Source organism: Sinocyclocheilus anshuiensis, unplaced genomic scaffold (assembly GCF_001515605.1).
Source record: "Sinocyclocheilus anshuiensis isolate Anshui unplaced genomic scaffold, SAMN03320099.WGS_v1.1 scaffold123, whole genome shotgun sequence".
NCBI classification, from domain to species: Eukaryota; Metazoa; Chordata; class Actinopteri; order Cypriniformes; family Cyprinidae; genus Sinocyclocheilus; species Sinocyclocheilus anshuiensis.
The window spans coordinates 672,202-695,277 of record NW_015552536.1 but is presented as its reverse complement, the minus strand read 5'-3'; the positions used below and the strand labels follow the sequence as shown (position 1 = coordinate 695,277).

Here is a 23,076-nt window from a genome sequence, read left to right as displayed (position 1 = left end):
CCATCTTCAAGAAACGACTAAAAACACATCTGTTCCACCTTTATTTGACCCTCTAACTCTAGCACTTTCTATTCTATTTTAATTCTACTTTATATATATTTATTTTATTTTTTAAAACAACAAAAACCAAACAAACACTAGCTTTCTATTTCTTCTATCTACTTGTTTTTCTTTGTTTGTGTGTGTATGTGTGTGTGTATATGTATAATATATATATATATATACACCTTGCTACGTGTACTGTGTTAGGCTAACCGAGACTTGTCATTTGCACTTATATATTGTTGCTCTTTTGTTAGTTTTGACTGCTTCTATTGTCCTCATTTGTAAGTCGCTTTGGATAAAAGCGTCTGCTAAATGACTAAATGTAAATGTACATTTTAAAGTTTTAGTAATTTTATTGTTGTAATTTTTATTAGTTATTGTTTTTAGTTTTTTTTTTTGTTTTTGTATTAATTTCTATTTCAGTTTTTTTTTGTTTTTGTTATTGTAGTACATCAAGTTTAAATGAAAACGAGAAATGCTGCTTTGGTCATTTGAAACGAAATTGTTTTTGTAGTTAACTGTAATAACCCTGCTGCTAACTGATTTTTTTCTCTTACTGAATTTGCAAAGTACATTTACTACAACTGTTTTAATATACATACATTTCATAACACACTTTTCTCATTTACTCTCCTTCAGTACATTTAGGTAATATTAAAGCCAACTGAACAACTAATATCGTTAATGATTAATACAAGTATTGTTATATTATTGAAATAATATTATGTTATCAACCTCCTTGCACCATTGTACTATGGTACAATGATGGTATGGCAATAACATGGTATTGAATTATTTGAATATTCATAGACTATGATGATACAGGGTAAAGCAGTAACCTGCAATTGTTAATTTTCTACCTGATTTAACCCATGAAGATTAGTTTGTGTTGATTAGTTGGTATAATGTATTTTTGGCTTAGTCATATTAAATGCTATTTATGACTTGAACGAAACCAGTTCATTTAGACATAATTGCACTATTATCATAATATGTTTGTGTGTGTTATTGTGGTTTTGCATATTAGCAAATGGACCTAAATTTATTAAATCTAAACAGCTACATGTGGCATGATGACATTTCTTTAACATTTATATTAGATTCTTACGATTTAAGAATAAACATTTTCCTGCTTTCCTAAAAATGTAAAGATTTTTGTAAACACGTGTTTACCATTTTGAATGTTACATTTGCAATTGTTGGACTCAGCACCTGGCGTGCACTTGTTTTTAGATACGTGCTATGACGAGTCTAAGACAGGGGTTACCAAACTCGGTCCTAGAGGGCCACTGTCTTGCAGAGTTTAGCTCAACTTGCCTCAACACACCTGCCTAGAAGTTTCAAGTTTACCTAATAAGACCTTGATTAGCTGGTTCAGGTGTGTTTGATTAGGGTTGGAGCTAAACTCTGCAGGACACTGGCCCTCCAGGACTGAGTTTGGTCCCCTGGTCCAAAATATAACATTTTGTAAATGTAATTCTTATCATTTATCTATATATGGGATTCAAGCCAGTCTTTTCAGGTTCAGAAAAGACACGGGATCAAATGTTTACCTTTTTGGGACTTAATCAGCAGGATATACCAGCAGTTTGAGCATCCCAACCAGTCCAACACTGTTTGACCAAACGGGTTCATTTTCAGGTAATCTGTGTGACAACAGCCATTATTTTTGCAATTCCATTTGTTTGAGAAATGACACCCTTCACCCTTCAGTCTAATAATATAGCAATATAACAATTTACAGTCACAAATGATCATAAACATAATCATAGACACTCCAGAAATATCACAGTATCAAATGCAGCTTTAGAGATAATGTAAACACGTGCCAAACAAAGACAAAATATTTAAGTTAATTTTTTGCAACAGATGAAATGACTTGCAGTTAATTACATCTTAACTGAAAGAGGTCCCTAAACATGCATAATAAATTAATATAGCAGAGAATGCAATTTGCAATAATTATTTTCATTTTCTTTCCCCATTGCAAAGTACTAAACAACAAGGAAAAGTAATAGTACTACTGAAATTTGTAAACATTTCTTTGATATCTTATATCTTAAACCCACAATATTTTATAATGTCAAATTTTGATCAATTACCATAATAAGCTAAATGTAAACATGATAGGATTTCAAACACAGCAACAAAAAATCCCTTTAGTTCAAATAGTTTGATATGTCAGTTTTAAATAAATGGGAATAACAACCATTGTATTTGCTAAAATTTAACCTCTCTTTTCTTTATTTATAAAAAAAACTGCAGAACAAATCAGTCCAAATACACAGACTCACTCTTCTGATCTATAAAGTTAACCCTCATCCTTAAAAACTTAAATCTGAGATTATTCATCCATTTGATCCATTGTCGCTGAAGTCTCTTCAATCACCTCAGCATGACCTGCAGGCGCAGGGGTAACAGCCTCCGCAGCTGATTCTGTAGTCCCAATGCCTGGCTGTGTGAGAGGGCCCAATCTGGTGACTGATATGTCAGCCTATAGCAGAGGCTTGCATGACCCATGTGTGGGTGTCTGAAGCGATCGACTAATGCCACATCCTTAACAGCACCGCAAGAAAGCTCTCGCACAAGTTCGTGGAAGTCTAGTTCATCATAGCTTTCTGGTTCCATCCAGAAACTGATATCATGCAAGTAGCTTGGTGGGTAAAGGGAGAACGGACTGAAAGATCCAAGTGGATTGAGCTCGAAATGCTTAAGAAAGCGAGGATCGAAGCTCCAAAGTAAGCGCCAGTCAGAAATGCCGAAAATCAGGGTAGCTAAATGATCCAAGTTTATCGAGACAGTGATTAACTGCAAATCTTCATCGAGGGCTGAGGAAAAAGAAGGTAGATATGCGATCCGCCCAAACTTGGAAAGCATCTTTGAATTCATCCACACTTGCTGCTCTAGGCCTGTTTGCGCCTCTTCGAAGGAGATGCCATAAGAAGCAAGAAGTGACTCCAAACAATCTTGGAAGCACTGGACAGGATGGGATTCTGCAGGGAACATTCCCACCAACAGAAGCTGGTGGAATGCAGGAGAACGGCTCGGGGAGATGGGCACTCTCTGAAAGACCAGGCCACTGACTGCGTGAAGAGTACCAGGGCTGAAGTCCTCATTCTGGGTGATCTCTTGGACATGCAGCAACAGAGATGGCCGTAGTGCATAGCTGCCAGTAAAGCTTTGTTGGTCATCCATAGACTCATTTTCGCTTTGGTCAAATATAAAGGTGTCAGTAGGTTTGATCCAGTAGACGTCTGAGTGGGTCAGAGTGGAGTCACATGCCTCTGGCGTTTCTGGTAGGCAGCTTACCAGTTCTGAGAAGTCTTCATTCATAGTGCACACAGGCCAGATTGACTTTAGCTCTCTAAGTAACTGCTCCTGGACAGTTTTCACTGGATGATGTGACTGCTGACCAAGGAAATGTCTAACACAGAAAGAAAGGTTAGAATTTTGCATCAAATATACTGTATAATGTATAAAAAATCCACTAAATTAAATACATGATGCATACGCAAATACTGACAAAAGTATTGTATGTGTAAGCCCATCTTTTTTGTATAATATATTACAAGACTGATAACAGATAAGACATAACTTTACAATGCCACCATTTACAGAGAACAAGGGATCGAGGAAGTGTTTGCTGTGAGCATATAAATGATAAATAAATGTCATGATCATGCAGCTATGTCTTGTTTTTGAATGTTCGTTACTTTATTGGAACAGTTCATGCAAAACTGGATATCTTGTAATTAGGGGTGTGCGATATATATCGTCTGCGATAATATCGTAATTGTTGTTTTAACGATGTGCGATTTGACATTATCGAGTATTTTGCAAAAACCATTCAAAACATCCCTACAGAGCACACGCATACATTACATGAAGTCTAGACTAGCGCATGTGCGCATTTAGAGTGCGTTCTTTCACTGCATGATTCAGTCTATGAGTCAGCTGTCTTCGGCAGTCCTTAAGGTAACAGCACAATAACACACTCAGCAAAATATCGTCTAATTATCGTCATCGATAAAATCCCAGAAAATATCGAGATATTATTTTTTGTCAATATCGCACACCCCTACTTGTAATCATTAATTTGCCCTCATGCTGTTCCAAAGCCGTATGACTTCTGTGAAAAAGTGTCCAGGCTGCTAGGCTGGCAGTGAATTGTATCACAGCATTATAACATACATAAAATGGGTATGAAAATGGGATATTGATTCTAATAGATAGAAATTAGATAAATATAGCTAAAAAGATAACATTTACAAAAAACAAAAAAAAAGAAGAAGAGCAATTAAATATTCTGTACAACCAAGACAGCTAAATAATAAAATATCTAACATTGGTCAATTACAATATGGTACATTTCACACAATCCTAGCAAAAAAGCAACATAAAAATAGTTCATATGACTTGTCTGCTACATTCCAAGTCTTTTGGGGCCATAATATAGCTATATGTGAGGAACAGACCAATATGGAAGTTGTTATTCACTAATAATCTTCCCCTCTGCTGTAGATCTTCAATCAAATATGGCACGCTTGACATGTGGTCACAAGACATGCGAGAACAGTGATGCTGACTCATATTTGCATAGTCAATGCAACTTTTGTAGCCCATGAAGCTCGCCACGTTATTATACGTAGCACACAAGTTGCATTTAAACACTTCTATGATACTTAAAAAAAAATAATCTTTTGTTTCCACAGCTTCAAAACAACATAATGGTGATTAAATGTCACAGTTTTCCTTTTTGGATAAAGTGTTTCTTATAAAGAGACTTCAGGTTGGCTATTTTCCAGTCAGCAACAAGTTACCACTTACCTGTTCATATAATTACTCAACTCTGCCGGAAGCTCAAAGCAAACGGTCTCCTTCCCAATGGTTTTCTCCATTTTCAGTTTTTCTGGTATGGTGTGCGGGAGACTCCGAGTGAAGATGTGGGTCAGAGCTCCCTCTACATGGAAACCTTTGTCTTGACTCCTTCGCAAAATAATTTTATTTGATGAATTCGAAACTGAATGCCATTACATAACTGTAACAGGACCATTAAAAGTTCTTTAAGTCCAATTAAACACCATGTTAAATCACACTGTTGTGGACTGTGTCCACAGCTGTTTACCTGTAACCAGTACATCTGTAACCTTGATACGTTTCACAGTCAAAGGGATGGATTTCACTGAGAATTAGCCCTGCTTCTGCTGCCATGGCAACCACCTGCCAACTATTGTGCCATTCTCTCATTGGACTGTCACACGGAGTGCCGCCTTGGCCATTGCACAAGGTGACGTGCACTTCCCCATTGTCCTTCAGGACTGCAACGGCACTAGAAAAAAAAAATCCATCCATCACACATCACACATGTACAAAGCACCAAAAGACCTTGAAACTCTTGATCCCCTCAGTATTAACATTACACAACACTGGAAGTCAAGTTTATGTAACACCATAATAAAGACCTTGTTGCCACAAGAGTGTCACACTTACCTTTGGAAAAATTTCTCCAGCAGAATGCGGTTCTTCTTTACGCCACTTTTACGCCCACAGTGAGGGAAATTGAAGATAATGCAGTCAAAAAGATGATGCTTAATGGTTCCGTGCTCCTTTAGGCTTGTGCAATCCACCTCAAAGAGAACGACTGATCCTGCAATGGGAGTTTGTATTGAAATCAAGGCCTCCACAGAATTATCATACAGAATTCAATGAAGCTTTTAACCCTCCCTGGCAGTTTCATAGCAACCAAATGTGTAAATTTGGCTGGCTGCAGGCATGCAAATTCAGGGCTATGACACTTGATGTGTGGGAAGAATAGGTCTCCTTGAAAATGCTTACATTAGCAGATACTAAACTATGGGTAGGTTGGAATCGATGAGATAGCTTTCAGATATCATGAAAACAGGACAACAAAGACACAAGAAAGCACCGCAAGAGTAAAAACATCCATGCAAGACAACATGATCAGAATGAAGAATCACAAAACGACCGACCTCTGTCACGGAGTCGCTGTATGTTCAGTACGGCTCCCTCCTGTCTATACATTTGATTCTCGCTTTGAAAGCAAGCGGCGGTCACCCCGACGTCGTCGCTCTCGCTCAAAGCTGCCGAGAAAGAGAAGTTGCCTTCCCCTACAAGTAGCACCTCGCGTGTCTTGGACATTTCCAGAAAATCTCAAGTAAACAACCCAGCAAGCTGTCACATTAGTAGGAGAACAAAACTTTTCCATACATTTTAACCAAGGGTTACAGCGTCCCTTCGACTACCGAGCTGGAACTGAGCGTGGAAAGCCTGGCAGGACACAGTACGGCATTAACACTAGACCGCATGACGCTCTGACATCTGTCGCGATACGGCTTGAAGCGAATTAAAATAAATACCACAGCTTGTAACGCCGACGTTTCGGAGCTAACGCGACACTTGAAGCCCAGAGGTGGTTTTAAGAGCAGGTTTTAAGTGACAAAGTGTAACTGAGAAAGAGAGAGGTGCAGTTTCATAAGCTGGCGTGCAGCAGCAGTGAAGTTTCGTTCCCTGGGGAATGCCGCACAGCGGAAAACAACCGTAAACAACCCGTTACTATGCGCTCGACTGCAGTTTGTCCTAAGACAGTAATAAAAGCAGTCCGGTAAAAAAAGAAAGACCGGAGAGAAAAAAAAAAGATACAATAAAGATATTACGACGAGAAATTTTCTACCAGCAGCACTGTGTACATTTTCAAAACAGATGTAATATTTTAGAGCCAAAATATTCATGCACTGTCCACGTTCCAGTTTCCCTCGTTAGCACGCAGCGGCTGTGATGCCAGATCTTACTAGAAAAACAAGCGTCTTGCCGTAAAATAAGTGTTGGAATTAAAATCGAATTAACAATAAAATCTGATTTAATGGTTTCTTGCGAAATAAATAAACATGAAATATAGAGTTTAACTGAGATCATTATAATGTCTTGAACACTTGAAGCCCAGAGGTGGTTTTAAGAGCAGGTTTTAAGTGACAAAGTGTAACTGAGAAAGAGAGAGGTGCAGTTTCATAAGCTGGCGTGCAGCAGCAGTGAAGTTTCGTTCCCCGGGGAATGCCGCACAGCGGAAAACAACCGTAAACAACCCGTTACTATGCGCTCGACTGCAGTTTGTCCTAAGACAGTAATAAAAGCAGTCCGGTAAAAAAAGAAAGACCGGAGAGAAAAAAAAAAGATACAATAAAGATATTACGACGAGAAATTTTCTACCAGCAGCACTGTGTACATTTTCAAAACAGATGTAATATTTTAGAGCCAAAATATTCATGCACTGTCCACGTTCCAGTTTCCCTCGTTAGCACGCAGCGGCTGTGATGCCAGATCTTACTAGAAAAATAAGCGTCTTGCCGTAAAATAAGTGTTGGAATTAAAATCGATTTACAATAAAATCTGATTTAATGGTTTCTTGCGAAATAAATAAACATGAAATATAGAGTTTAACTGAGATCATTATAATGTCTTGAAGAGGACGCGAAGAGACAACTCAGAATATCACCCTGAAATATTGTATAGTTTTCAAAGATTTACAGCTATTGGTCATCTAAAACATGAATCAGTGACTCGTGAATACATCTACATTTATTGGCATTAATCATTGGTGTAGTGGAGGTAGTTGGGAAACTGCTATTATTAGTGACTGACCTCTTAACAACAACCGAAGTCGTTTATAATTCGCGGACATGGCAACACTACTGGTCACCACGTTTATGCGTAAGAGCGCTTCTGGCCAATGAAGTGTATTCTATCAAAAGAAGGTGGGTCTACACTGTTTGATTGACATATCACATTATTTTACCTTTAAAATAGTGTGAGAGCTTTGAAGAATTAAACAAATGCATGCTGAACTACAGTCTCTGACATCCCTTGATTACTGGATTTAAGAAACACTATTTTAATTTATCATATAAATATATATTTTTTACTCCATCAGCACAACAGGAAGACGCGTTTAAGAAGAAATTGAAAGTGAAAGGTTGGCTCTCAAAGTATAAGTAAAAAAGAAAGTTTAGACGCGGAGTTTCATGTCGTTTCTTGTTCACTTGCGAGGAGTATTTTAAGGTACGTTTGTTTACTTCAGAACAATGTAAGGTTTTCCTTTAGAATAATATCGGCCTATCTTAATCGATATATCGATAAAAATTTAAATGTCATATTTTACCCGAACTATACAGCGGAAGTTCTGGCGTATTCAGTTCAAACTTCAAAGCTTAATCTAAACAACAAATGTCACCTAAAGGACTGACAGTGCAACTTTACTGAATTTATGTTTCAGTTTTAAAATGTTGTGATGTTTGGCATAAATGATTTGTGAAATGATGATTAATGAAATTAGAAATAATTGTCCTTACCAAAGTAAAATTAATTTCTTTAGAACAGTCAAATTTCACGTTAGAGCGGTTAGCTGTAATTGAAACACAAGTTGGTTACTTTGAAAAAGCAAAAATATAGTTTTGATTCGTTTAATATTTTTAGTCATTAACATACATTTTCACACTTTCATTTGTGGTATTTCATAGTTTTGTTGACTGGACTAGGATTCAAAAATATGTCAAATATGAATAAAGTTTGAGCAGATCCAAACATTTCCTGGTAGTGTGTTATTCTTATTACATTTAATCCACAGGAAATACCAAGGAAAAGGATGGCATCCATCCCATTCTATGGCTGGGAAGCATTCTATGATGAAGATCGTCATCTTCAGGCAGACCAGGCACCCAAATCAGGCAGACTCTATACCATGTATCACGGCACCTCTTTGCAAAAAGCTCGTCTGATCATAACAAAAGGCTTCCAACAATCAGCAGATGGGATGCTGGGACCTGGCGTTTATGTGAGCCGTGACCAGAAGAAAGCAGAGCGCTATCCTCTGAAATCCCTACCTACTGACAGAGTTGTGCTTAAATTAAGCGTTGACTGTGGAAAAGTCAAAAGAATTGATAAGGACAACCATCCTCTACAGAAGGCATGGCATAGTCAGGGCTATGACACGGCCTGGGTACCGCCTAACTGTGGCATGAAAGCTGTGCCTAGTGGTCTAGAGGAGGACTGCGTCTATGACCCAAAGCATATCGAGGTCTCAAGATATTGCTCTTGCACCCAACACGACCATCTTGAATGAACTCAAACAGCTCATTTCTCAAAACAAGAAAGGGCCATCAAATTCAAACACCTCAGGTACTTGTACAGTGTGTAAGTTGAAACTAGGGCCTGCTCATATTGTACAGCCATGCTGGGGGTGTGGAGAGACTATCTGCGCTCTCCTGACCAAACACAAGTGCAGTCAGTAGGGTTAAGGAACTTCTCAGGAAATCAGGACAGATGCATCATTCAGGACGCTCTTTAGGTTGTTGGACTGGCTTGTTGACATGTGTTAATGCCTGATGTTTGAGGTTGAAATGAAAGCTACTTTATCTGTGTATATATGATTGCTTAGTTCTCAGTCACACAATTATCTTTGACAATTATGCTCTGACAAATTCTTTTTTCTGCTGATATGTGCCACCATATTTGATGTTATGTTTAAAATTGAAATGTATATGAGTGCATGACTGTTTTCAAATATATTTTTTCGATCAATCACGCATGTTTTAAACATTCAGTATTGCAGACAATAAAAAGAGCCGGTCACCTGAGTCAATTCAGTACTCTATATGAATAGAAATACTCCTGATCTTATTTCATATGCAGAAGTAATGAGGATTACATTTGCTAAAAATACAAATCTAGGACCTGTAGGAATGTTTGCTATGACTAGTTGCTTTTTATAGGCATACGGGTATATTTCATAATAGCATAATGTTAGCCTACTTTTTTTTTACTGTCAGTGACTATTAATTATTAAGATTTAGTCCCGTTCACACCAAGAACAAAACAGATTTGATTTCATAATATATTCCAGCATTCAGCTTGGGAGACGGAGTAACCAGATTCTTGTCACCAAACTGTTTTGACTGCGCAAATAATATGTTTTATATTATAATAAATTATTATTAGCTTTTAAATGTCTTTAAGAACATCTGTAATTTTATTTTATTCTTATTTAAAGAAAAACAACTTAAGTACAGATACATGACATAATATGTAATTATAGAGTTATAGTTATTTATAAAAATCACAAAATATTGCCTTAATTAACACTCTGGAGCAATTGCTCTGAGGCCCGGTAACTTTCTGTCACTGAGATTTATAAGACACGTTAGATTTAATTAATTTACAAATTAGAAACCAATGGAAATCTATTTCACAATTAATCATTTTAAATGATTATTTTTCTTATATACATCATTTAAGAAAAGCTGTTAAAGAAACATTTCCAGCTGAGAAAATAAATAATTTTGCATACTTTTGAACTTTTAATTTTAAATCCTCATGAGGTTCACCCAATTCCTACAAATAAAACGGTCCCACATTTAGGTACCAAGCTTTACTGATGAAAAACATACATAACCCATTGGACAGGTATTATAAACCTTGCAAATATTGAACAAACTATGATCTACAGTAAAAAAAAAAAACAGATGTAGAAATGTGAATGTGAAGTACACATTTTCTGTGAGGTTGCAAACAAAAAATTGAAAACACAGGGAAAGCAAGCCACTGTTGTTAAAAGTGTCATTTGTGTTTGCATCAGTAAGACAGACAGTGAAATGCAAAGGCTGCTACTGTTTTCAGCTGTTTTGCTGGTCTTTATGTTCAATTATGCCTTTCGCAATGAGGTCTGGAATCTCAACTGCAAGCCATGGTCCAAGCTTAGAAAAGAACAGAGATTAGTTATTAATTTGAAATGCAGTAACTTCAAAGCAGCAAATTATTTTTTGGAAATGTATGACATAATACATTTCACTTTAGACATGTAACATAACTCACTCCCAAAGCCATAAGGTGAGCCAGACCAAACTTTGGGACATTCCTTGCCCACAGTGGCTTGAAGTGATCTGTCAGGCAGATTTTTCCACCTCTGTGACAAAAAATGGTTTTGAACAACAAGGTACACTATTTAAAAAAGTGATACATTATAACTAAATATTAAATTGTGATGAAAAATTAAAAAACTATTGACATATGGAGCGAACCTGTACATCTTCGCTGTCTTCCCATCTAACTCAGGAATGGCCACTTCAGGTGCTGTGGCAGGATATGTAACTGGAATCTGGACATTAGGATCAAAACAATTACTCTGGACTTTGACAAAACATCAAATGAAGTTATTAGTGAATATTAATGTTAGTGGATTCAAAATGTCATACATCAAATTCCATGTCAAATTCATATTTGAGAAGCTCGTGAATATACCAGCATTTTCCAAACCACCTACAAAGAAAGACGTATTTATACAACTCTTAAGACATTAATGAACATATAATTACTACTAAATAGAAGAACTAGCAATAAAATACTGACCTTGTGCCCTCTTTGTTGGACTCTAGACGGAGCCAATCATTGTCAGCGGCTTTGTTATTTTCAACATACTACAAGACAACACAATTACTGTAAGAAGCGTACATATTTTGTTATATGAAGTTTATGTGTGGTTTTGTACGCTAACTGTTAATGACAAACAATACTGATGATGGGCTGTCAGCGTCAAAAAAGACTGAACACTTTTAACTATGACACGTATGGTTATTCATTCATACAGCTAGCATAGTAGCTCCCTAATACTTTTGCTACAATACAATAACTCACATTTATGAGAGCTAAATATTCTTCTCGAAGTCTCTGAACCCACAGTTCTTTGTCTCGTGGTCCTGAATTTGTTTTTAAAAGCGGAATTTCAGAAACTGCCTTCCTAGTGGCTTCATCTGCCATGTCGACTCGAGCTACGTCCGACTCGTAAAGCGAATCGATCTTTTGAGTCGGATCTTTTTAGTGTAGCTCACTGAATCATTGAACCGAGAACTGTCTCGATGAGCGAGCAAGAGCGTTTGGAGAGAACAAAAATCATAATACTTAATTTGTTTGCACATTAAATTGTATGACGGTTTTATAAACGCACGTTATAAACAGCAATATGTGCCTAAAGATGGCTTTACCGGAGCGTGGTAGGTCAGGGATCACGTTACTGAATGACTAAATTCGCTTTTGAATCGGTTCACTAAAATGAACAGTTCAAAAGAACCGAGTCCCGATAAATGAATCAGACCTCTCATCACTAGGAGGAACCTAAAAGAAGGTGTCCCGTGACTTCACAATCTGTCATTTAAGGTCAAGTTTGATATTAAAAGTGCCTAACTTGGATAATATCAGAAAGATACGTTTCATTCGTCATTCAAATGTCGAGTTTTCATCGGTGTGCAGAATGAACAGCGGTATGTTTCTGCACGGAAGCGTTTCATAGTTGCTCTTGTTTAAATAACTGCACTGTTCAGCTGGTTGTTATTACATCCCTTAGCATCCTTTCACCTTACTCTCTTCCAGCGGTCACTGCATGTATAAAGCTTGCATTTTAGTATGATTTCATGATATAATTTGTGCATATTGTAATTGCACAACCCACATTTATTCCGCGTAAGTAGACAGACTTTTAAAGCATAGCATAATATTCCCAAATGCATGATTATTGACCATCGATCAGATTATTTGATTTCTTTTCTTGTATGCTTTTAGAACCATAATGTGAAATGTGCATCATATGGCCAATACTGTAATTTCTTAATTATTTAAGGATGCATGAAGCAATGTTATTGATTATTATTATTACATGAGCATGTCAAATTGCTGTTGTCTCTCACAGTTCAGAGGATCAGGTTGAAAGTGTGTGGTCCTCTCATTTGGCTTTTGGGTTCCCATGGGCAGTGTGCTGGCCTTGTCAACCCGCCCAGGGCGCCAAAACTCCCCTTTTCCACAAGATAGACCCTTGTCACGGTGGGATAGGAGAGATGGACGGCTGCCTAACCCAGGGAGCTTTGATGGTCTGCACCGCAACTGTAAAGGTCTCTGCTGATTTTGAATACATTTTCAAAAATTCCTTTAAAATAGGCACCTTGAAAAGTGAAGGTCTTTTAGATGTCATTTTAATAGTTTGTGTCTAGATGTATTTCCACAGCAGATTGAAGGTGTAAAACTGGTGATAAATAAGACCCTCAGCAGTTTTTTCAAGGTTTGTTCAAACATACACTTCAGTTTGGACAGTTTCAATGATTTTAACTAAAAATTTATCACTATTCAGCATTGCATATTTTCCCCAAAGGACTAATGGATGCGGTTTAATTCTATCCTCAGGTCAGTCACACATTTCACCTCAGTGCTGTTGCTCCGTCCAGTTATCGCTTTCATGCCGAACACCTACAATCAGACACTGACAGCAAAGAAACGGTAAGAATGGATTAGATGACAGGTTCTTGCATTTGTTCCTGTTCAAGTGAATGTCTTTAGCACTAGGACTCTGGTTAAGGGGCTTCAACAACATTCTTTTCAAATTTGATTGTCATTTCTCCGATCACAAATGCAGACATGGTTTTATGTTTACGCGGCGCGATACACAACGCAACATGTAAAAAGACAGTATAAGTCATTATAATCCGTAATTATGTCCCCACTGGATGCAACAAATGCCTCGTTTATAATGGGTTTTAATGTTTTTGTCTCGTCGCTCCAGTCGGACAGGGCATCATCACAGTATGTGAGGGGCGTAACATTTCCGTCACACGCTTGAGGTATTCGGCCAATCACAACACACTGGATAGCTGGCCAATCAGAGCACACCTCGCTTTTCAGACCGATGAGCTTTGTAAAAATCGACGTGTTTCAGAAAGGCGGGGCATAGAGGAGAAACAATAATGTACAGTATGTGGAAAATAATGTTGTTGTTTTTTTTTTAAACCTTTTTAAACACATTTCATTACACCAAATACACAAAATAATGTTCTTTTTAGCAACACCATATGACCCCTTTAATGCCTTTGCTGAATGAAAGTAATAATTTCTTTAAAAAAAAAAAAGTACTGGCCCAAACTTTTGAATGGTAGAGTTTAAAAGCACATGATAGTATACATTAATAAAGTAAATATTCGGCCTATGATTGTTTGATAGGAATGTTGTTTTTGAAATAAAAAAGAATGTTCTGGAAACATGTAGACATGACATATTTTTGACATAACTGGATAACTTGAATGTTGGAGGTTTTTCTTACCAAATGGTAAAGAATGAGTTAGGTAACTTATTTAACATAATCCTAATCTTAATCATCTGTTATTTTTAGTTTATGACTCCTACTGCATGTTATGCAATGATTGAATACTAAAAACCTGCAATACAAGCTACTAGGTTTCTTGGAACACATTTCAAAAGAAGTGCAGGCAAACAAATCTTCTTGAGCAGTAATCAACGTGTTTAAATGATAATGTTCACTTAATGGACACTTACTCGAAGTGTGTTTTAACTGGGTATAGATGCATTAAATATGTTTAATATGATGAATTTCTCTCTTTTACAATCCAATAATCTTCTGTCTATAAAGGGCTCACCCATGCTTATTGGGGAAATGGACTCCTCTGGCAGCTTAAACGCACACTCTTTGTTCCATCTGAGTGAGAAAATAAGAGCTAAAGCAGTGTTTCAGGTAAGTAGCAGTGTTATGCAGTATTGCATACGTTTTGAACACAATGTGGACTGACTGCATATTCTTTAATAGACTCAACAGGCACAGTTTGTCACGTGGCAGTTTGAGACGGAGTATAGAGGTAGTGACTTCACAGCAGCGGTTACTATGGCCAACCCTGACATTCTGAGGGAATCAGGTATGATCGTGTGAGTCCCTCATTAAAACAAAAGACATTCTGATTTATTGATGTCACAGGAATGTGCATTAGTTACAACAAAGCACTGGCTTCCATGCAGAACAGGTTTTTCTATGGTTGCCTTTGCATGTCATTTTGATGAATTGTTCTGTTTGCCTATTGAGGAAAATTATTACAGACTGTAAGTTATTATTTTCAAAGCTTCTTGAGTGGAACTGCATTCATTTTAAACTCCATAAGTCTACTTTGTTAAAAATGTTTAAATCCGTCGTTTCTTGTCATTAGTGAGCAGTGTTGATGTGAAAGGTTTCACAAACTAGGGGAACTTCAGGGGGTTTATGAGTTGATAAAATGCGAATAATTAATTAAAATGTAAAAATCCTACAAGTAATAAACTGCAACAACATAGCAATGCACTAAAAGAAATATCTTCTATTCACTAAAAACTCTCAGAACACCTTAAGAACCACATAGCAACACACTGGCATCCACACAAGTATACTAGAGACAGCTTAACAACAAACTAAAACAATACGAACCACATAACCCAAAAAAACACATAACTACATAACACAAAAAACTCCTGAACACCTTAACAGCTACATAGCAACACACTGACAACCCCTCAGAACACCTTAACAAACCCATAGCAATGCAACAAATATCTTAGCATCCATACAGCAATGCACTAAAAACACTCAGAACATATTAGCAACCACACAGCAGCACACTACAACCATTGAGAACACCCTAGCAACAGCACAACACACTAAAACACTCAAAACGTTTTAACAGCTGCATATCAACACCCTGGCAACCCCTCAGAACACACTGCATAGCAATGCAAAAAAAAAAAACTAGAAACATCTTAGCAACACCCTGGCAACCATTGTAAACGCAGTGGCAACTGCACAGCAGCAAACTAAAACCACTCAGAACACCTTAGCAACTGCACACCCACCACTCTACAACTCTACAACTCTAGTTAAAGGTGCTGTATGTATTTTTTGACTGGACTAAAGCATAAAAATACCATAATATGTTTGCAGATATTTAGGAAACATGCTAAGTTCACATACTTGTTTCTCCGAAAAACAACACTACAGCCAGTTATTCTACTTTATAATGTGCGTTCCGTGTCAGAATGTCTGTTTTTTTTAAGGTCCATGTGATTCCGTGCACAGTCAGTTTACCCAGTAGTATTTCAACACCCCGGGTTGCCAGTTGGTGGAAAACAAAGTGTATTGCAGCCATGGAACCCAGCAAACGAACTGGGTCAGAGATCTCAGATTCTACCAGACTTAAAAAGCCTCAGCATCCATCTAAAAAGTTCTATGACCAGAGACATATTAAAATGCGCATAAATCAACTGACAGTGTAAGACTTGTTCCATTGTCAATTGCACTCATTCCTGTTGCTTGTCTTTAATCTGGCAACCCGCGTGAGTGTCAAGTCTGAAGAGGAGGGGGCGGGTGAAACAACACTCTCCAATATTTTGAATTTGGACTGCAGTTCAGCCGCTAGTGGTCAATATCACCTACTGCATCTTTAATGTTGTTGCTTGTTTGTGCATTTGTTTTTCTTTGTGACAGTTATCATGGTTGCACACTTTCTTCAAAGCGTATCCCCGCAGCTGGTTCTGGGGGGAGAGCTGGTATACCATCGAGGTCGAGCAGAGGAAGGGGGCATTCTTACCCTGGCAGGCCAGTACTCAGGTTAGAGTGGTCGTCTGCTTTTGCTCAGCAGCCGTCTGTTTGTCATACACCAGTATAAGTTGTCCTAAACAGTTGCTTTTTCAGTGAAACTCATCCTATTTGTGTGTACAATGTTCGCCTGTTTCTTAAAAGCACCTCAGACTCAAATGTCATATCTCAAATGTCTTAGGGCCAAATTGGGTTGCAACACTGAATGCTGGTAAAGGAGGTGCACATGCCAGCTACTACCACAGAGCCAACAAACAGGTATGGTGGTGTTGAAGGATATGATGGTGTTTCACAGTAATGGTCTGTAATTCATCTCCACAGATTCAGGTGGGAGTGGAGTTTGAAGTGAGCACTAGGACCCAGGAAACAACCTTTTCTTTTGGTTACCAGATGGAACTTCCTGAAGCTAAAATGGTCTTCAGAGGTAAGGAGGGCAGATATACTCACTGTGCACTGTATCACAAATTGCAGTAACTACTCCAACACTGGAACTGAGAAATAATTTTTGATATCAGTTTTCACTGTTTTTTTGTTGATTCTACAGATATGACATGCAGAATAAAATATTTATATTGTGGGCATATATAATTCATCACTTCATTTTACATACATTGTGAGCACGATTTACTAATGCGGACAGGAGTTAGTAAAACTTACCGATAATTTCACTATATGAGGTAACGAATTAGTAAAACATGCTCACGATTTACTTAAAACGAGGGTACAAATTAGTAAATCGTGCTGACGTATTACAAAGTCATGGGAACGAATGGCCACAAAATAAAAAATTTTCCCGCATGCCATGTCTGGGGCTCCGTATGATTCTTAGCATCGTTGAGCCAAACAATATGTCACAAAACAGATTATAAAACACCCAGTTTCAGTCCAAATTGAATTTTTACAATGTATGGCTAAAGCATTTTGCCTTTGCAGGGCAGAATTTAACCCTTTATTTGTAAAAACCCATTTTAACCGTTTACTCAAATGTTGTTTTTCATACTTCCCATCCTAGACTGTAATAGTAGCGTTCAGGAAGTAAACACCCCATTAGAATCTACATAGACAAATTATTTGCCTTAAAATGGCTGACCTTTTATTAACAAATTTCTTTACATTTTCCATCCTTTGCATGTGCATTTTTTAAAATACTTATTTAGTTTGCATTCTGTGCTGAGTTGCCAGTAAGTGTTTACTACACTCAGCTCCATTTAACCCCTTTGACCTAATATCAGCATAGAAAATGAAAGTTTGAAGTTTGCAGGCTTTATCTTGGCCTGGCAATAACAATGAAACTTTAAAATAGACTTACCATGAACTTACCATGAGATTATTACGCAATAGTACAGTCTGTTTCTCTAGAACTCCCACATCTGTGAAAACTGAGTGGATTGTCACTGATTTGAAAGTAAGTTAAATTAAACAAGTGAGGAAATGTAACTGATTCTATACACTACCGTTCAAAAATCTAAGGGCTGGTAAGATTTTTTAGTGTTTTTGAAAGAAGTCTCATGCATAGCACAGTGCATACCACAATACCAACAGTAATATTAAGAAATATTTATACAATAAAAAAAAGTTTTCTATTATACAGTGGCAAAGTTGAATTTTCAGCATCATTACTCTTCAGTGTCTTCGTATATAATTCATCACTTCATTTTACATACATTGTGAGCACGATTTACTAATGCGGACAGGAGTTAGTAAAACTTACCGATAATTTCACTATATGAGGTAACGAATTAGTAAAACATGCTCACGATTTACTTAAAACGAGGGTACAAATTAGTAAATCGTGCTGACGTATTACAAAGTCATGGGAACGAATGGCCACAAAATAAAAAATTTTCCCGCATGCCATGTCTGGGGCTCCGTATGATTCTTAGCATCGTTGAGCCAAACAATATGTCACAAAACAGATTATAAAACACCCAGTTTCAGTCCAAATTGAATTTTTACAATGTATGGCTAAAGCATTTTGCCTTTGCAGGGCAGAATTTAACCCTTTATTTGTAAAAACCCATTTTAACCGTTTACTCAAATGTTGTTTTTCATACTTCCCATCCTAGACTGTAATAGTAGCGTTCAGGAAGTAAACACCCCATTAGAATCTACATAGACAAATTATTTGCCTTAAAATGGCTGACCTTTTATTAACAAATTTCTTTACATTTTCCATCCTTTGCATGTGCATTTTTTAAAATACTTATTTAGTTTGCATTCTGTGCTGAGTTGCCAGTAAGTGTTTACTACACTCAGCTCCATTTAACCCCTTTGACCTAATATCAGCATAGAAAATGAAAGTTTGAAGTTTGCAGGCTTTATCTTGGCCTGGCAATAACAATGAAACTTTAAAATAGACTTACCATGAACTTACCATGAGATTATTACGCAATAGTACAGTCTGTTTCTCTAGAACTCCCACATCTGTGAAAACTGAGTGGATTGTCACTGATTTGAAAGTAAGTTAAATTAAACAAGTGAGGAAATGTAACTGATTCTATACACTACCGTTCAAAAATCTAAGGGCTGGTAAGATTTTTTAGTGTTTTTGAAAGAAGTCTCATGCATAGCACAGTGCATACCACAATACCAACAGTAATATTAAGAAATATTTATACAATAAAAAAAAGTTTTCTATTATACAGTGGCAAAGTTGAATTTTCAGCATCATTACTCTTCAGTGTCTTCGGTGTCACATGATCTTTCAGAAATCATTCTAATATGCTGATTTGCTGCTCAAGAAACACTTCTTATTATTGGCAATGTTGAAAACAGTTGTGCTGCTTAATATTTTTGTCAAACTGTGATAATTTTTATTTACATGATTTTTTGTGTAGAAAAAAAGTTTAAAAAGAGCATTTATTATTATAAAAGCCTTTACTGTCACTTTAGATTTTTTTCAATTTAATGCTTCCTTGCTTAATAAGAGTATTAATTTATCTTTTTCCATTGTTGAGTTAGTAGTCTTTTAAATGCCTAATATGTGTAACAATGATTACATTTAGGATTAATATTTAACTCATAATCTCTGTCAATCATTTGGATGTTTTTTTAGGAATGGTGGACAGCCGCTGTATCATTGGTGGGGTTCTGGAAAAGCGGCTTTACCCCCTTCCTGCCACATTGATCATGGGTGTCTTTGTCAACCACAGAGCAGACAAGTTACAGGTCGGTCTTGGGGTTAACGTTGGTTAGATGCGTAACCTAACTCAAAAGAGGCACCACTTAAGACTGGGGACTTCAGAAAACCACCTTCACATCTGCCCAAAGACCCCGGTCTACCATGGACTACGGAGAGAACAGGCAAGCTAACCAAAGCCCTGTTTACCAGACTGGACAATCATGCAGTTCATGGCAAGCAGGAATGAGGGCTGAAAAAAACCAGGAACGTCCCCTCTATGTTGGTACCATCATGTGTCAAGGATTTTGCTGTTTTGGTCTTATATTGGCCCCTTAAGTAATCTGAAGTAAATATTCAAAGATGATCTTACTTAAGAACAAGATGGCAACTTCTGCAACTGCTGGAGGAGACCACACAAATGAATATGTAGCTATGTCACAAAATTTCCTGTTACTTCTCTATTAAAGATCTATTTTTTTTGTAGCACACTCCAAATATAGTTCACTCCCAAACCAATGTCAAGCGAAACATATTGAAGATTAGCAAAGAGCCACACAATTTATCATGTATCATCCCCTCTGTTGTCTTTCATTTAAACAAATCACTCTCTTGCTCTCCTTGTTAAGCTAAACTTGAAGACTCTCCTTGAGGGTCGGATTCTGGTATAATGGCAAGTATGACGATGGAAGAAAACGCAGTGTCAGTGTGAACTGTATAAGGACGCACTATACATGAGATAATACAGGACTTTTGTCTGATTTGACAAATGTCAGAGCCGTGGTGCAGTAGTGCCCGTTCTTATGAAGCATAACAGCCACTGGTTCACAGGAATGAGTCGGGCCTGCTTTATATCAACCACATTCACACTGCAAAGTTTCAGGAGTGAGAACCACATATAAATGCGGAAGGGAATCCCCCAAATTAACGTAGCTTAAAGCCTGTTCACATCAAGAACTGTAACTGGACTTAATAAAGTGGGCAGTTGTGGCAATTGACAAAACTGTGTCATAATGTGTGAATGAGCAAGCTCGTACCTCTTTACCTGTGTTTTCCTTGCACTTCTGTACTTCAGCTGCTGTAAATAAAGCAGTGAGTAAATGGATGTGTTCTGTCAGTTTCCTCAAGCGCCTCCCTTACAGCTGAATGATATGATATAGAAACTCTGTAAGTAGATTGCGTTACACAATGTGATAAAACTGTGAAGAAACTTATAAAAGATCATTGCAAGTTATCTGCATGATGCCTGAAACACTTGAATAGGATTCTGAAACACCTGAAATAATAATTTTTAAAAACCCATTATGAATGATAAAATTCATAAGTCAAAAGTCAGTTAGCTGCTATTCAAATACTCATCTGAACAATTAATTTCTCCAGGTAGTGCAGTTAAACACATATGCCCGCATTCTCCACCAACAAACACACTTTGACCCCATGAAGATATATGTTTAAAGAAGACAAGGATTCAAAGTTGAAGTTCAATCAGTTGACAGAGTTTACTGAAGACAAAGTTCTCCACACTTCCAAAGGTTGTAGAAATAAGTAAGGGGATCAAGCCTCAAACTAACTTATGATAGTTCTTAAAGGGTTAGTTCACCCAAAAATGAAAATTCTGTCATTAATTACTCACCCTCATGTCGTTCCAAACCCGTAAGACCTCCGTTCATCTTCGGAACACAAAGATATTTTTGATGCATTCTGACAGCTCTCTGACCCTCCCATAGACAGCAAGGGTACTACCGCGATCAAGGTCCAGAAACGTAGCAAGGAGATCGGTAAAATAATCCATGTGACATCGGGTTCGATGCGGTGACAGAGTGATGCGGAGGAGACGAATTGTTGAATAAAGTCGTTTTTTTTTCTTCTTTTGTGCACAAAAAGTATTCTCGTAGCTTTGTAAAATTACAGTTGAACCCCTGATGTCACATGGAATATTTTACCGATCTCCTTGCTACGTTTCTGGACCTTGATCGTGGTAGTACACTTACTGTCTATGGGAGGGTCAGAGAGCTGTTAGAATGCATCAAAAATATCTTAATTTGTGTTCCGAAGATGAACAGAGGTCTTACGGGTTTGGAACAACAAGAGGGTGAGTAATTAATGACAGAATTTTCATTTTTGGGTGAACTATCCCTTTAAAAGCATATGGATAATCATTTGGCACCATTTCTACAGATTCTGATAGTTAACAGTACAGTGCTAGCATCTTCCAAACATAGTATCCTGTTCTTTACGCAAATGTGGATAAAGACATTATCTCTCAAACACAATGCTCTACATTCATAAGAAACTACCATAAGGTTGCATGTACATCATAAATCCCACAAAGGCACTTCTGGATCTTCATCTGGAAGGCTGTTGATTTTTAAACTCTCTTTCTGCAAAACAGCTTTTTGATTAATTTGACCATATAGTGATCAAATGATTTATTTACAAAACCCGTTTACTTGCATATTCCTCTTTTGTCCTGGTTGGGTCAGAGGGTCTTGACTACAAATCTCCATGTCTGTCTGTCTTGGTCTGCCTGCTTTGCCTTTCTCAAAGACATATTGATGCTCTTCAGTTCTGCTTACATTGTTGTTCTACAGGTTAGAGCTGGTCTTCCTCTTTTTCTCTTCCTTTGAGGGCTTCATTCCAAGGCATGGCAGGCAAGTGCATATTTATTCTCTAGAAGCCGAGCTAAATGAGTAAGCTACTGTAAATAATATCATTTTTATTGTGTGTAATTTCTAGATGTAATTTTGTCTAATTATAAAGAAGACACTGATGTAGAGGTTAGTATAGGTGCATGCAAAGTTGCTGTATCCTTACATATTGTAAGGATATAGTATTCCCAAAAGATGTTTCTAAAGGGAACTGTATATAGTTGTATCCCAACAAAATGCAATCTAGGAAGAAAATCTCGACTGCAAGTCTACATGTCATGTTTCCTTTCCCTTTCACTCCATCCCCAATAGTCTTTTATCTCTCCACTTGTAAAGGTGGCTGTAGTCAAGTCAAGTCCAGTCAAGTCACCTTTATTTCTATGACACTTTAAAGGGGTCATATGATGCGATTTCAATTTTACAAGCTCTTGGTGCATAAAGAAGATCTGTAAAGTTGCAAAGACTAAAGTCTCAAATCCAAAGAGATATTCTTTATAAAAGTTAAGAGTCAACCACACCTACCTAAAACGGCTCGTTCTAACACGCCCCCACATATCTACATCACTATGTGGGAAGATTTGCATAACGCCGCCCAAATGTTCACGCAAAGAAAGAAGGCATAACTTTTATTCTGTGAATGCCTGTGTGATTCGTTGTGAAAGTTATAATCCATAATTATGTCCCCACTGGATGCAACAAATGCCTCGTTTATAATGAGTTTTCATGTTTTTGAATCGTCGCTCCGGGCTGACCGGGCATCATCACAGTATGGTGAGGAGCGTAACATTTCCGTCACATGCTTGAGGAAT

The 23,076-nt window shown here is 37.3% G+C and overlaps 4 protein-coding genes and 1 long non-coding RNA gene across 6 annotated transcripts; 3 read left to right on the top strand and 2 right to left on the bottom strand.

Annotated features, from left to right (window-relative positions):
• Positions 1–2,232: 2,232 nt before the first annotated feature.
• Positions 2,233–6,395, bottom strand: fdxacb1 (ferredoxin-fold anticodon binding domain containing 1). Its single transcript, XM_016454084.1, has 5 exons — positions 6,036–6,395; positions 5,536–5,692; positions 5,171–5,374; positions 4,873–5,031; positions 2,233–3,469 (listed from the first exon to the last, which is right to left on the bottom strand). The coding sequence occupies exons 1-5, from the start codon at positions 6,202–6,204 to the stop codon at positions 2,431–2,433; spliced, it is 1,728 nt and encodes a 575-aa protein (XP_016309570.1). The 5' UTR covers positions 6,205–6,395; the 3' UTR covers positions 2,233–2,430.
• Positions 6,396–6,412: 17 nt separating this feature from the next.
• LOC107663781 (uncharacterized) lies at positions 6,413–7,222 on the top strand. Its single transcript, XR_001631380.1, has 2 exons — positions 6,413–6,478; positions 7,025–7,222. It is a non-coding gene; the product is annotated as an uncharacterized LOC107663781 (long non-coding RNA).
• Positions 7,223–7,604: 382 nt separating this feature from the next.
• LOC107663777 (uncharacterized) lies at positions 7,605–10,065 on the top strand. Its single transcript, XM_074186916.1, is given in 3 exon segments — positions 7,605–8,118; positions 8,684–9,139; positions 9,141–10,065. Coding segments are annotated over 2 exon segments (645 nt in total). The 5' UTR covers positions 7,605–8,118; positions 8,684–8,701; the 3' UTR covers positions 9,348–10,065.
• Positions 10,066–10,106: 41 nt separating this feature from the next.
• On the bottom strand, positions 10,107–11,924 carry LOC107663780 (ubiquitin-fold modifier-conjugating enzyme 1-like). Its single transcript, XM_016454108.1, has 6 exons — positions 11,746–11,924; positions 11,461–11,528; positions 11,307–11,370; positions 11,133–11,209; positions 10,927–11,017; positions 10,107–10,808 (listed from the first exon to the last, which is right to left on the bottom strand). Exons 1-6 carry the CDS (start codon positions 11,866–11,868, stop codon positions 10,728–10,730), a joined length of 504 nt encoding a protein of 167 aa, XP_016309594.1. The 5' UTR covers positions 11,869–11,924; the 3' UTR covers positions 10,107–10,727.
• A 379-nt stretch (positions 11,925–12,303) lies between these two features.
• LOC107663776 (mitochondrial import receptor subunit TOM40B-like) lies at positions 12,304–20,749 on the top strand. Of its 2 annotated transcripts, none has more exons than XM_016454104.1 (10): positions 12,304–12,368; positions 12,794–12,992; positions 13,092–13,159; positions 13,282–13,374; positions 14,519–14,620; positions 14,693–14,798; positions 16,391–16,513; positions 16,683–16,759; positions 16,823–16,925; positions 19,557–20,749. In XM_016454104.1, exons 2-10 carry the CDS (start codon positions 12,848–12,850, stop codon positions 19,694–19,696), a joined length of 957 nt encoding a protein of 318 aa, XP_016309590.1. In that variant the 5' UTR covers positions 12,304–12,368; positions 12,794–12,847; the 3' UTR covers positions 19,697–20,749. The 2 variants fall into 2 exon arrangements, with proteins under 2 accessions (XP_016309590.1, XP_016309589.1); XM_016454103.1 differs by lacking the exon at positions 12,304–12,368 and adding an exon at positions 12,425–12,567.
• Positions 20,750–23,076: the final 2,327 nt, after the last annotated feature.

Excerpts from the sequence above, each read along its gene's own strand:
- fdxacb1 (XM_016454084.1), bottom strand. The coding sequence starts at position 6,204 with ATGTCCAAGACACGCGAGGTGCTACTTGTAGGGGAAGGCAACTTCTCT. Across the intron at positions 5,032-5,170 it reads TACAGATGTACTGGTTACAG|GAGTCAAGACAAAGGTTTCC; the intron begins GTAAACAGCTGT and ends TATTTTGCGAAG. Across the intron at positions 3,470-4,872 it reads TTGAGTAATTATATGAACAG|ACATTTCCTTGGTCAGCAGT; the intron begins GTAAGTGGTAAC and ends TTTCTGTGTTAG.
- LOC107663780 (XM_016454108.1), bottom strand. The coding sequence starts at position 11,868 with ATGGCAGATGAAGCCACTAGGAAGGCAGTTTCTGAAATTCCGCTTTTA. Across the intron at positions 11,529-11,745 it reads AATATTTAGCTCTCATAAAT|TATGTTGAAAATAACAAAGC; the intron begins GTGAGTTATTGT and ends GTTGTCTTGTAG. Across the intron at positions 10,809-10,926 it reads CTCACCTTATGGCTTTGGGA|CTTGGACCATGGCTTGCAGT; the intron begins GTGAGTTATGTT and ends TTCTTTTCTAAG.
- LOC107663776 (XM_016454104.1), top strand. The coding sequence starts at position 12,848 with ATGGGCAGTGTGCTGGCCTTGTCAACCCGCCCAGGGCGCCAAAACTCC. Across the intron at positions 13,160-13,281 it reads CCCTCAGCAGTTTTTTCAAG|GTCAGTCACACATTTCACCT; the intron begins GTTTGTTCAAAC and ends TTCTATCCTCAG. Across the intron at positions 16,514-16,682 it reads CCTGGCAGGCCAGTACTCAG|GGCCAAATTGGGTTGCAACA; the intron begins GTTAGAGTGGTC and ends CAAATGTCTTAG.